The following is a 12,833-nucleotide window of genomic DNA, read 5'->3' on the forward strand; positions in this document are numbered from 1 at the left end:
AAATAAATTGAAACTCTAATGATGACCATAAAACCATTATCAATTATGAATGCCCATCTGGTTCATTTAATGTCCATTAGGGAAGAAAACCTGCCATCCTCAGACCCACAGTAGTGTGGTTGATTCTTACTTGCCCTCAGGGCAGATATTCAGGTCAACAAATGCTAGCCTGAACTGGCCTACATGTGACTCCAGACTGTCAGTAATGCGGTTGACTCTTAGATATGCTCTGAAATGTATCAGCAGTTAAAAATCTCAAAGGAATGAAGCCAGAAGTATGGAAATGACTATGGTAGACTTAGACCTGATCTTCCAAAGTTCTCCTTACCAACCTCTGGGGGCCACTGTCAAAATTGGGAGAGCTGTCTCACAGACTAGTCAAGTAACAACCTGACATAGTCATACTCAGGGAATCCGATCTTACATACACTGTCCCAGGAAACATTATAACCATCCCTGCCATATAACCATACCAGCAGGACACATCCAGCAGAGTTAGCAGCACAGTGGTACATGTCAGGTGGGAGTTGCCTGGGAGTCTCAACATCGATTCTGGACCCAATGGAGTTTCATGGCACCAGGTCAGACATAGGGCAAGAAAATGTCACGCTAATTGCAACATTGTTTTCATTTTCCTCTGTATGCACTGTTACCTCCTACTCCACCTTACAGTTTAGCTAAAGGACTTATTTATAACCCTAGTTATTTCACTTTCCAGAATGCAAGTCCCAGCATTTTCCAATTGAAGTCACTGTCAACAGGAAAGCACTGTCTTTCCCTTACGCTGGTTCCAGACTTCCATGTGTTAATACCTGTTTTCCTCACACCAGACTTTAAACTTTGCATTCACTTTCTGACCTTATTTACCCTATGACAATTTGCTCTTTGCTGCAGTAGTAAACTAGAGATGATTACTTTTGTGGTTTGGCTTTGTAATTTAGCCCCTACTTTCTCATTCTCCTGCAAAACAGCATCATCTTTGATCTTGCTTACGTCTTTGAAAAGGAGGTGTATTCATTCAGAACAGAATCTGCAAGTTCAGCCTCCCCTACTGATTTCACCTGGAGTGACTGATGCTGCAATTGCCCTCTGTATCTACAGCAAAATGGAAATTAAAGATCCTTCTCATTATAATTGAGTGACCATGTGTATGTACTGTGGACAGGACAGTCTTGGACTTGCCCATGTTGCCTTCTGTGAAGGTTAGTATGTCAACCATGAATCAGGCTGACATGAGTAATGGCTCTTGTGTTTGTTACTGGTGGACTATAAGCCACAATGAGTTTGCGACTTTCAAACACCATTGATTTTGGATATTGAAATATGTCCTGACCAGGTCACAATTTACCATTTCCTGTGTTAACCTGCTAACTCTACAGGAATGGTAACAATGAGCTTCTGCTATCATACGATCTCAGTTTAATGTTCTCAACATTTTAACTAATCAATTCTCTTGCTTCTAAAGACAAAAGCAAGTGCGTTGACAAGATTGCATTTCTTGTACCCACCAAACCACCATTGCCAACATCTTACAAATGTATTCTTGAAATGGGAAAGGGGTCCTGCAATGAGACTTCATATAATGAGGATTGTCTTCATGAATCTCTCCTTGCTGCAGGCAGTTGCTTTTTTTTGTTTTTGAAGTTGACAAAGTGGGATCAGAGCCAAGTGTTGGTGTCATAGGTATAAAATCAAACATGAGTTGCTTCTTATTTACAGTGTGAACCTGTTTACAGTAACCTTTTATTCCTGGTACCAGAAAATCCTCCCTTGGGACCTTGTTACAAAAACATTTCAGGTACCAGTACTTTGTTTTCCCTTTTCTTTTTCAAGGAATATAATAATTAAATAACTGTTTTAAAACATCCACTGTTGGATTGTTTTTATTGCTCACTTTGGAAAGGCAGAGATTCCGTTGAGATACTCCAGTATAAGTAGATGTTGGTGTGTTTCTGTGTGAACAGTATGATCACCACCCTTGTGGGATGAAACTGAGATGAGTTTGCTCCATAATTTTATGAGCAGAGAAAATAATTCAAGTAATGAAAAGACCAAAAGCGGAGAACAAAAAAGTCCAGCAATTTATGTTGCATGAGAAGAAGGAGCTGATTGATTAATAAGTTTGTTTGAGGCATTACCATAGAGAATGGAAACTGGGAAATGAGTTTATTACTGTGTAACATACCATTTCAGGAATGGGCCCAAAGGATTGTGCATCACTGTAGACAAGCCTGACCCATATCTCTCAAAACTATATAGTTGCTTAGGAGAGGCAAAAATAAGCAAATCCCAAGCAATTTGGAGGTGGGGGAATGTGGAAAGTTCCACTGACACCCGTGTGCAGCTGTTTATCCAAATTTCAGGCTCTGATGAATATTCTACGATACCTGTTTTTTTTGTATGAGTCCTCTGACAGATGAACACTTTCTTGAAGTAATTCATCAAATCAAACTCTAGATCACTGGCCAAGCAAATGTATGCAAGGGTAAGTCAGCCAGGGCACCAACTGATGGTGTGTAAGAAAATTACAGTTGATGCTGGTAATCTGAAATAAAGAAAATTGGAAAGCAATCCAGTGACATCTGTGGAGAAAGTGTTAACATTTCCTGTCAATAACCCATTGTCAGAACTGCTTAGAGATGTAATTGCTTTTTAAATGAGGCAGAGCAAGTGGGAGGTGAGAATAAAAATGTCCAGCAATTTATGTTGCATGAGAAGAAGGTGCTGATTAATTAGTAAGTGTGTTTGAAGTGTTACCACAGAGAATGGAAACTGGGAAATGAGTTGTTTACTGTGTAACATACCAATTCGGGAATGGGCCCATTCCTGCTATCTTTAATCCTGAAAAGTACCCTCTGTACCTCCTGACTATGCTGAAAGCATAACCTGTCTCAAAAATTTGAGCAAGAGTTGAAGCAATGTGTTCCTTACTACAACCATGCAACAAAAACCAGACTGTTGTCACCACTAATAGGATGCTACTGTCAAGCAAAAAGACGCTCTGTGTACCACACAGATGAGTAATGTGATACATGAATTTCAACTTCAGTGTGATGTAGGCAGTGTGTCCTAATACATGGTAGATCATATCAAGCAACACAAGGATTGATTGCATTCACCAGCTCTTGCTTGGAAAATTCAAAAGTGTCCAACAAATCCTGTTTATGCTAAGAATTATGCAAACAACGAATTCTGATTATCGTTTGAGTTCACTATGGCTCAATAACATCTGTTAGGAGCTACATATGTTCACATGAGGTGTTCTTTGCAAACAGCGAGCATGTCCATACATTGTGCGTTTATCAACCAAACAAAAGCTTGGGGGAGTGCAGTTATTTACTGGTGCACTCCGTGGCAGTACTTTGGTCCAAATAGAATTGGTCTGCCTCGTTTGAATTTGAACTTCATGGTTAACTATTCCCTGGTGCGTTCTTCATGGCCACACCTTTAACAATCAGTCTGGTTGCTAACAAATCACCACCCTCTTCCCCAGCAGTATAAATTATTGTTCACTTTGAGATTTGGTAATCTTGTACTCTGTTATGATGAGTGCAATACAAAAAGCTTCAGCAGTGTGTCGCTTTCTTCATCAATGCGTAAGCCCTGTACTACTAACTGACTAAAGGGGTAATTCTGTGATCTGGTGGGATGGCATAAGAGATTAAATAATGATGCAAAGTAAAAGGAGATGATAATGGAACAAGAAAGAAGTGAAAGATAGGTCTAAACAGTCCAGATTTGAGCAGTGTAGGTGGATTGGCCATGCTAAATTGCCCATAGTGTCCAGGGATGCTTAGGTTAGGTGGGTTAGCCATGGGAAATGCAGTGGTTGGGGAATGGGTCCGGATGGGATGACCATCAGAGGAGCGGTTTGGACTTTTTGGGCCGAATGGCTTGTTTCCCCACTGTAGGGATTTTATGGTTCTACAAGAGGTATGAAGAGGAAAATCAGAACGATTACTAGTAACTGCCTTACAAAAATAGAAAGCAGAAAAAAAGCAAAGGGATAACTGGGGCAAAGATAATGAGTTTGTTGAACTCAATGTCCAATCCTGAAGGCTTTAAAGTACTTTGTCAAAGGATGTGTTGCTGTTTCTTTTGCTCATTGATCAGATGCTATGTATGTATTGATGAGGTGATTGGACAAGGTATCAAAAACAATCACTGGCCAGCTCCTTTATAGCAGATTGGATATGGACTGACAAATACACTCCTGACCACTTGTTACCAGGGAAATGCATGTAAATGGAAATTAAGTGAAAATGGATGCTGTGAAACTAGTGGCATGTTATGCAAGGTAACAGACAAACTAAGTGACCACAACCCCTAACTTTTGTGGAGCTGAAAGGCAGTTTGGATTAAAATATTCATTAGCGGGCTTCTATCTGAACTTAATGGAAAATGATCCATGGCTAAATTACCTACTCAGTATTTCCCTAAATTTCATGTACTTTTTGGAAATTGATGTCAGGGAGCTATTTAATCATGAATCAAATGTGAGAAAGAAACTTGAGTTGAGATCTTACTGCTTCATAAGCTAGCACTGTAACTTGTCATTGCCTGAATAGGATGTTAATGTGCAGTGTGGGACCTTGACTGCTCTTCCTATCTCCTGGAAGCTGCCCCCACCACTGACAGTCACTGCTGTATTTGGTTCCAGGCTCCTGTATCTTTAATCTGCAGAAGATGTTCACTGGATTACTGAATGTGTGGTTCTGATTTAATCACAGTCGTACACAGTCTTGCTCAGTTTTTGCCAACTGATATAGTTGGAACATTTTTTAATGTGGCAGTCACCAAAGCCCTCACCATCTCAGTATTTATCTGTAATATTATCGACTGTCTGACCACACCACAGATCTTGCTTTTCTAAATTTAAAAATTACTTCATGTATTTAATAAATTTTGAAGAATTTGTTTGTGTGCAGGTATATTTAATGTATTTAGCTCTCACTTTCCTGCCTTTGCCTTGGAACAGCCACCAGTGGCTTGAAGCTATTCAGCTGAGGAGAATCTGGACATCAATGTCTCATGATGTACAACTTCCATTCTCCCCAGGCACTGGAATGTGAGATGACAGAGATTGGAATGTTGGAAACAAAAAAAAGGGCCAAATGAAAGACAAGGGAAGGGATCATGAAACCGCAGGGTCTGATGGAAGGAGTGAGATAAGGGAAATGAGAGAGACTGAAGGAGTAAGTTAGGAAGATTATAAGCAAAGGAAGTGGAGAGAATAGTTTCAGGATTATCAGTACCCTGAGGAGATGAAAGTTTCTTCACCCCAACATCTACTTGGCTTATTGCCTGTATGTAATGTCATGTTGATTGTATATATTTTATCCTATTATAATGATCAACCCCAAAATATAAATGAACTCTCCCTTCACTCCTGAACTTCAAAATTTTCTTGAAACTAAATTGATTGTATCTTCTCTAATTTGTTTCAGCTAGAGACAGTAATTCATTCACACTTGTCATTAAGTGTGCATTTTGAGTGATTTGGTGCCTGTAATCTTTGTATCTGTTGAAACTTTCAGCACGTGGCAGCTTGAGAAGCATGACCATATATCACCAAACATTTCCCTCTCTTTTGCCTTTTTGTTGCTTGTGCTTTGTACCACTGTTCTATGTACTGCAGGATATTTTTATTTACCTAAACTGATGTAAATTGAATTCGGTTATTGATCTTTTATGGAGTGGAAGGAATTGGAATTATTGTCAATTGGCATCTTGTTGTTGTAACCCTATTTCCCTGATTGCATGATACTTTGGGAAACATTTCTTGATCTGTTGACCTGTGTGAACGTACATTGATTTATCAAATCATCTTATTCCCCTCTCCAGTTAGTCAGTATTGGCTCTTCCTATAACTATGGAAATGAAGACCAGGCTGAATTTCTTTGTGTTGTCTCCAGGGAGTTGCATAATGCTCCATATGGCACAAACACGGAACCCAGCGAAAAAGCCAAGGTGAGTGAAATTGTACAATAAAATTAACCTCTTATGGGCTATAAGTGCTTGTTTTCTGTGTTTTTTACCTCTGGAATTGATCCAGCAGAGTATAGTGATGAAAACATTCCTTTGTAGAGTCCGAACTGAATTGAGCTTGGGGAGTGTCAAATTGTCTTCGTCGGCAGTCCATCATTGTATACAGCATTCTTGTACCTGCAGAGATGTGAATAATGTTTCTGGGTAGGGAGAGGGCATCACACTGCAGGCTGCATCTAGGAATTTGTCATGCAAGCATTAGGTTCAGGATGTGATGTGCACCAAGCCTCATGATAAGCAGAATAGGTATTTAAATATCTTTTAAGGTCACCACATACAGCTGATGGAACTTACACATTATTTTGTCAGTTCCGGTATAATTGTAATCGTCTCAGAAGAGGTCTGTCTGATAAAGATCATACTTGGGTTACTGTACTGCTCTATATTCTACCAGTGTTTACCATATGTTAACATAACATGAGGCACTGCATAATCTAAGACAGAAGATGATGGTGGAGAGTTGTTGTTCTGACTGGAGGTCTGTGACTAGCGGTTTGCCACAAGGAATGCGGTATGCTGAGGTCCACTGTTCTTCTTCATTTATTAAGAACGAAACTGATGAGAATATAGGAGGTATGGTTAGTAAGTTTGCAGATGACACCAAAATTGGTGGTATAATGGAGTCATTGAGATATACAGCACCGAAATGAACCCTTTGAACCAATTTTCCCATGCCACCCAACTGTCCTATCATAAATCTAGTTCCATTTGCCAGCATTTGGCCCATATCCCTATAAACCCTTTCTATTTATATAGCCATCCAGATGCCTTTTAAATGTTGTAATCGTATCAGCCTCCCCCACTTCCTCTAGCAGCTCACTCCATGCATGCACCACCCTCTGTGTGAACATGTTGCCCCTGAGGTTCCTTTTATAGCTTTCCCCTGTCACCTTAAACATATACCCTCAAGTTTTGGATTCCCCCGCCCAAGAGAAAAGACCTTGGCTGTTCATCCTATCCATGCACTTCATGACTTTATATACCTCGATAAGGACACCCCTCAGCTTCCAACCCTCCAGGGAGAATAGCCCCAGCTGATTCAGCCTCTTCCTACAGCTCACATCCTCCAGGCCTCGCAACATTCTTGTAAATGTTTTCTGAACTTTTTCAAGTTTCACAGTATCCTTCCCAGAGCAGGGAAACCAGAATTGAACGTGGTATTCCAAAAGTGGCCTAACCAATGTCCTGCACAGCAGCAACATGACCTCCCAACTCCCATACTTGATGCACTGACCAATAAAGGCAAGCATACCAAATGCATGCTTCACTATCCTGTCTATCTGTGACTCCACTTTCAAGGAGCTATGAGCCTTAACTCCAAGCTCTCTCTGTTCGGCAACATTCCCCAGAACCTTACCATTGAGTGTATGAGTCCTGCCCTGATATCCTTTTCCAAAATGTGGCACTTTACGTTTATCTAAATTAAACTCCAACTGCCACCCGTTGGCCCAACTAATCAAGGATTGTTGTACTCTGAGGTAACCTTTTGGCTGTCCATTACCCCTTCAATTTTGATGTCATCTGCAAACTTACTAACAATACCTGCTATGTGCACAGCCACATCATTATATAAATGACAAAAAGCAGTGGACCTAACACCAATCTTTATGGCACAGTGTTGGTCATATGCCTGTAGTCTGAAGAGCAACCTCCACCACCGCCCTTTGTCTTCTATCTTTGATTCTGTATTCAAATGGCTAGTTCTCTCTATTCCATGTGATCTAATCTTGCTAACCAGTCCACCATGATGAACCTTGTCAAAGCTGATATAGACCACAACCACAGTTTTGCCCTCATCAATCCACTTCATTACTTTTCAAAAACTCTCAAGTTAGTGAGACATGATTTCCCACGCACAAAGCTGAAGAAGGTTATCTGAGAGTGCAATGGGATCTTGATCAATTGGGCCACTGGGCAAAGGAATGGCAAATTGAGTTTAATTTAGGTAAATGCATGTCGTTGCATTTTGGTAAAACAAACCAGGACAGGAGTTACACAGTTAATGGTAGGACCCTGGGGAATGTTTTTGAATTGAAAGACCAAGGGGTGCAGGTACATAATTGAAAGTAGAATCACAGGTAAGACAGGATGATGATGAAGATGTATGGCATGCTTGCCTTCATCAGTCAATGCACTGGATACAGGATGTCATGTTACAGCTGTACAAGACATCGATAAGGCTGTATTTGGAGTACTGCATACAATTGCGGTCGCCCTGCTATAGGAAGGATGTTATAAAACTGGAAAGGGTGCAAAACAGATTTGCAAGCATATCACCAAGGCTGAAGAGTTTGAATTATATGGCGAGACTGGATAGGCTGGGACTTTTTTCATTGGAGCATGGGTGGCTAGAGGATGACCTTATAATGTTTATAAAATCATGAGCATAGATAAGGTAAATAGCCAAGGTCTTTTCCTCAGGGTAGGAGAGTCCAAAGCTAAGGGCATAGGTTTCAGTTGAGAGGGGAAAAATATAAAAGGGTCCTGAGTGGCAGCATTTTCTCAAGGAGATTGGTGCGTATATGAAATGACCTGTCATGGAAGTGGTAGAGATGAATATACTTAGAACATTTAAAAGACTTTTGGACAAGAACATGGATAGGAAAGTTTTTGAGGGATATGGGCCAAATGCAGGAAAATGGGACTAGTTCAGTTGAGAAAACCTGGTTGGCATGGACAAGTTGGGCCGAAGGGTCCATTTCTATGTTGTATGACTCTGATTCTAATGTTAGATTTAGCAGGGAATGTAAATGATTTTTGTATGCCCAGGATTTTAAATGGCCTGCTTTGTCTTTTGCCAAAGTAGCTACTGAAAGAAGGAATACCCTGCCCTAGTTCCCTCTTATTTAGAGTTTAAAGCTGGTATTTACTGTTCAACTCATCAGCCCCTAAACGAAGGATACTAGCAATCGTTAGTAGTTCAGTCATATTTGCAGAGAGAGAGAGAGAAAAACCATTTAATGTTTCAGGTCTGTGAATTTTTGTCAGATGGAGAAGCTAAACTCTGTTACTTTTACAATAGTCATGGAAAAGGATAGGTACATACAGCAGGGTAAGGTTTATAATTGGAGAAGGATCATTACAGTTCTGTTAGGCAAGAACTAGGTAACATAAATTGGGAACAGATGCTGTCAAGGAAGAGCACTGTTGAAATGTGGAGATTGTTTAAGGAATGCATACTGCTTGTGCTCGATATGTTTGTCCCTAGCAGGCAGGGAAGATACAGTCGAGTGAGGGACCCTTGGCTCTCGAGAGGTCGAACGACTGGTTAAGGGGAAGAAGGATGCTTATGTAAGGTTTAGGAAACAAGGAATGGAAAAGGCTGTAGAGGGATACAAGTTATCCAGGAAGGAGCTGAAGAAAGAGCTTAGAAGAGCTATAAGGGAGTATAAGAAAACTTTGGCAGGTCGGATCAAGGAAAACTCCGAGGTTTTTTACATGTACATGAGGAATAAGAGAATGACCGGAGAAAGGGTAGGGCCTATCAAGAATTGTAAAGGGAATTGTGCACAGAACCGAAAGAGATAGGAGCAGTCCTCGATGAATACTTTTCATCGGTATTCACAACAGAGAGGGACCTAGTTGTAGAGGAGGACAGTGTGAAACAGGCTGGTAGGGTAGAGGAGGTCGATGTTGGTAAGGAGGATATTCTAGGAATTTTGAGGAAGTTGAAGATAGATAAGTCCCCCGGGCCTAATGGGATTTATCCAAGGATTCTGTGGGAAGCGAGGGAAGAGATCGCAGGGCCTTTGATGGTCTTTTCATCCTCACTGTCCACAGGTATAGTGCTGGAAGATTGGAGAGAGGCAAACGTCATTCCCTTGTTCAAAGAAGGCAGTAGGGATAACCCCGGAAATTACAGGTCAGTTAGTCTTACGTCAGTGGTGGGCAAATTATTGGAAAGGGCTCTAAGGGGTAGGATTTATGATCACTTGGAAAGGCACAGTTTGATTTGTGATAGTCAGCATGGATTTGTGAGGGGTAGATCGTGCCTTATTAAATTCTTTGAAGAGGTGACCAAACACGTGGATGAAGGTGGAGCAGTGGATGTGGTATACATGGATTTAAGTAAGGTGTTTGATAAGGTTCCCCCTGGTAGGCCATTGCAGAAGGTAAGGAGGCATGGGATAGAGGGAAATGTGGCAGATTGGATTCAGAATTGGCTGACCCTTGGAAGACAAAGGGTGGTAGTGGACGGAAAATATTCAGCATGGTGCTCAGTTACGAGTGGTGTACCACAAGGATCTGTCCTGGGTTGTCGTCTTCTATTTGTGATTTTTGTAAATGATTTGGATGAAGGAGTGGAAGGGTGGATTAGCAAGTTCACAGACAATATGAAGGTGGGTCGAGTTGTGGACAGTGTGGAGGGCTGTTCTAGGTCACTAAGGGACACTGATAGGATGCAGAGTTGGGCTGAGAAATGGCAGATGGCGTTTAACCCTGAAAAGTGAGTTGATTCATTTTGGAAGGATAAATTTGAAAGCAGAATACAGGGTTAACGGAAAGATTCTTGGCAGTGTGGAGGAGCAGAGGGATCTTGGGATTCATGTGCACAGTTTCCTGAAAGCTGCCACCCACGTGACAGAGTTGGTAAGAAGGCGTATGGTGTATTAGTTTTAATTAATAGAGGGATCCAGTTCAAGGGCCGTGCAGTAATGCTCCAGCTATACAAAAGCCTGGTTCAGTCACATCTGGAGTGTTGTGTCCAGTTCTGGTCACCTCATTACAGGAAAGATGTGGAGGCATTGGAAAAGATGCAGCGGAGATTTACCAGGATGTTGCCTGGAATGGAGGGAACGTCTTACGAGGAAAGATTGCGAGAGCTAGGGCTTTTCTCTTTAGAATGACGAAGGATGAGAGGTGACTTGATAGAGGTGTACAAAATGATCAGAGGTATAGATAAGAGTGGACAGCCAGAGACTTTTTCCTCGGGTGGAGGTAGCTTTTATGAGGAGGCATAGTTTTAAAGTGAGTGGAAGTAGATCCGGGGGAGACGTCAGAGGTAGGTTCTTTATTCAGAGTGGTCGGGGCATGGAATGCTTTGCGGAGATGGTAGTGGAGTCGGCCTCATTAGGGGCATTTAAGCGGCACGTGGATGATTGTTTAAGGTAGGGGTGGAGGTTAGGTAGACCCTAGGATAGGGTAAAAGTTCAGCATAACATTGTGGGCCGAAGGGCCTGTACTGTTCTCTGTTCTAAATATGTCATAGATTTCAGCATGAAAAGATGGGGAGAAAATAAAAGAAAAAGTCTACGATAAGGTGAAGGGCATAAACGATTACTTGACAAAAGATTTTATGATGTAAAGCAAGAGGAAGTGGTAATGGGATAAGTAAAGAATCTAAAATTGTCGCGAGGTGGGATAATAACCTGATAACTGCCATCTCAACAGAAGGAAAAATAAATTTTGAAGGGGATAAAACAGTAGTTTTAAAAAGCAAAGAAACAGAAAACAATGTGGTCAGAGATTATGATCTAAAATTAAATTCAGTGTTGATTTCAGAATGCTCTTGAGCATGTGTTAAGCATTATTGGAGTACAGACTGGTCAAGGTTAGAAACATCTTGGTATGAGCAGCACAGTGGTTAGCACTGCTGCCTCATAGCAGCAGGAACCCGGGTTCAATTTCACTCTCGGGCGACTGTTTGTATGGAGTTTGCACGTTCTCCCCGTGTCTGCGTGGGTTTCCTCCGGGTGCTCTGATTTCCTCCCACAGTCCAGATATGTGCAGGCTAGGTGGATTGACCGTGCTAAATTGCATGTACCGTTCAGGGATGTGTAGATTAGGTGGGTGTTCTGAGGGTTGGTGTGTACTTGTTGGGCTGAAGGGCCTATTTCCACACTGTAGGGATTCTATGATAACATCAGACTTGTGCAAGCAAAATGGAGACATAAAGTTACATCACTGAAACTTGGGGTAATACTGAGGACTGAATGGAGGTGTTTCACAAAGTGGTCACCCAGCTTGTGTTTGATCATCCCTGTGTAGAGATCATCACATTGTGAGCACCAATATACTGAATTGAGAAAGTAAAAGTAAATTTGTGTTTCACCTGGAAGGAGTGGTTCGTTGGACATTGAAAAGGGAGGAAATTAATTGGCAGATCTTGCATGTCATAGGCTTGCATAAAAAGATTCTCTGTTCCCTTTGGTGAAAGACTGAAAAGCTGAACCCACACTTTAGTGGGTCAACCCTGTCCACATTAGAAGTCCTCCCAAATGTCACCATGGATCTCCATTTTCTTAAGAGGAAGAAGATTGAAATAAAAATGAAGTATTGGATTTCAAATTCATGAAAACAGTAAAACAGATTGTATCAGTTTGTTAATGACTTTTCTCCACCTATTTCTGTTGAACACTATCTTTTGTTAGTGCTGACAGGATACTTGACTATAGTTTGAAAATCTAAATTGCCTACAACATTATTTTTCCTTCCTGTTTATATTTTTGCTGCATGTTGAATCCAGAGCGAAGATGAAGAAACGGATTGCGAAATGAATGACTCAGATTAATTTGAAATAAAATGTACTGGTGAGCATTGGCTACCTGTAGAAACCCACAAACCCTCATTTACCCAATTTGCCTTCACCCTTGTAGAACTGCAAACTGTAACCCTGCACTGGACCAGCCTGGATGCCCGTGTGCCTGCTAGAATGATATTGTGCTATGTGTTGTCCTAGTATTGCATGCTCTGCTGTGCTGCAGTCAGAGATGCTTGGTATAGTCAGTCACGGGGACCCAGGCTTCTATTTTGAGGACATCTAAAAAATACATGCTCTATAAATC

At 41.3% G+C, this 12,833-nt stretch overlaps 1 protein-coding gene across 4 annotated transcripts in view; it reads left to right on the forward strand.

The window, feature by feature from the left end:
* The window catches only part of LOC125462232 (BTB/POZ domain-containing protein KCTD5-like), a 74,054-nt gene that overhangs the window by 55,888 nt on the left and 5,333 nt on the right, over positions 1-12,833 (forward strand). For 2 of the 4 annotated variants that reach the window (XM_048552007.2, XM_048552010.2), the window contains 2 exons: positions 5,845-5,970; positions 12,515-12,578. In XM_048552007.2, coding sequence (XP_048407964.1) covers positions 5,845-5,970; positions 12,515-12,559 — 171 coding nt within the window. In that variant the 3' untranslated portion in view covers positions 12,560-12,578. The remainder of the gene's footprint in view (positions 1-5,844; positions 5,971-12,514; positions 12,579-12,833) is intronic. The other 2 variants (XM_048552008.2, XM_048552011.2) reach the window with 2 other exon arrangements.

The sequence above is a fragment of the Stegostoma tigrinum genome, chromosome 23 (assembly GCF_030684315.1).
Source record: "Stegostoma tigrinum isolate sSteTig4 chromosome 23, sSteTig4.hap1, whole genome shotgun sequence".
NCBI lineage: Eukaryota > Metazoa > Chordata > Chondrichthyes > Orectolobiformes > Stegostomatidae > Stegostoma > Stegostoma tigrinum.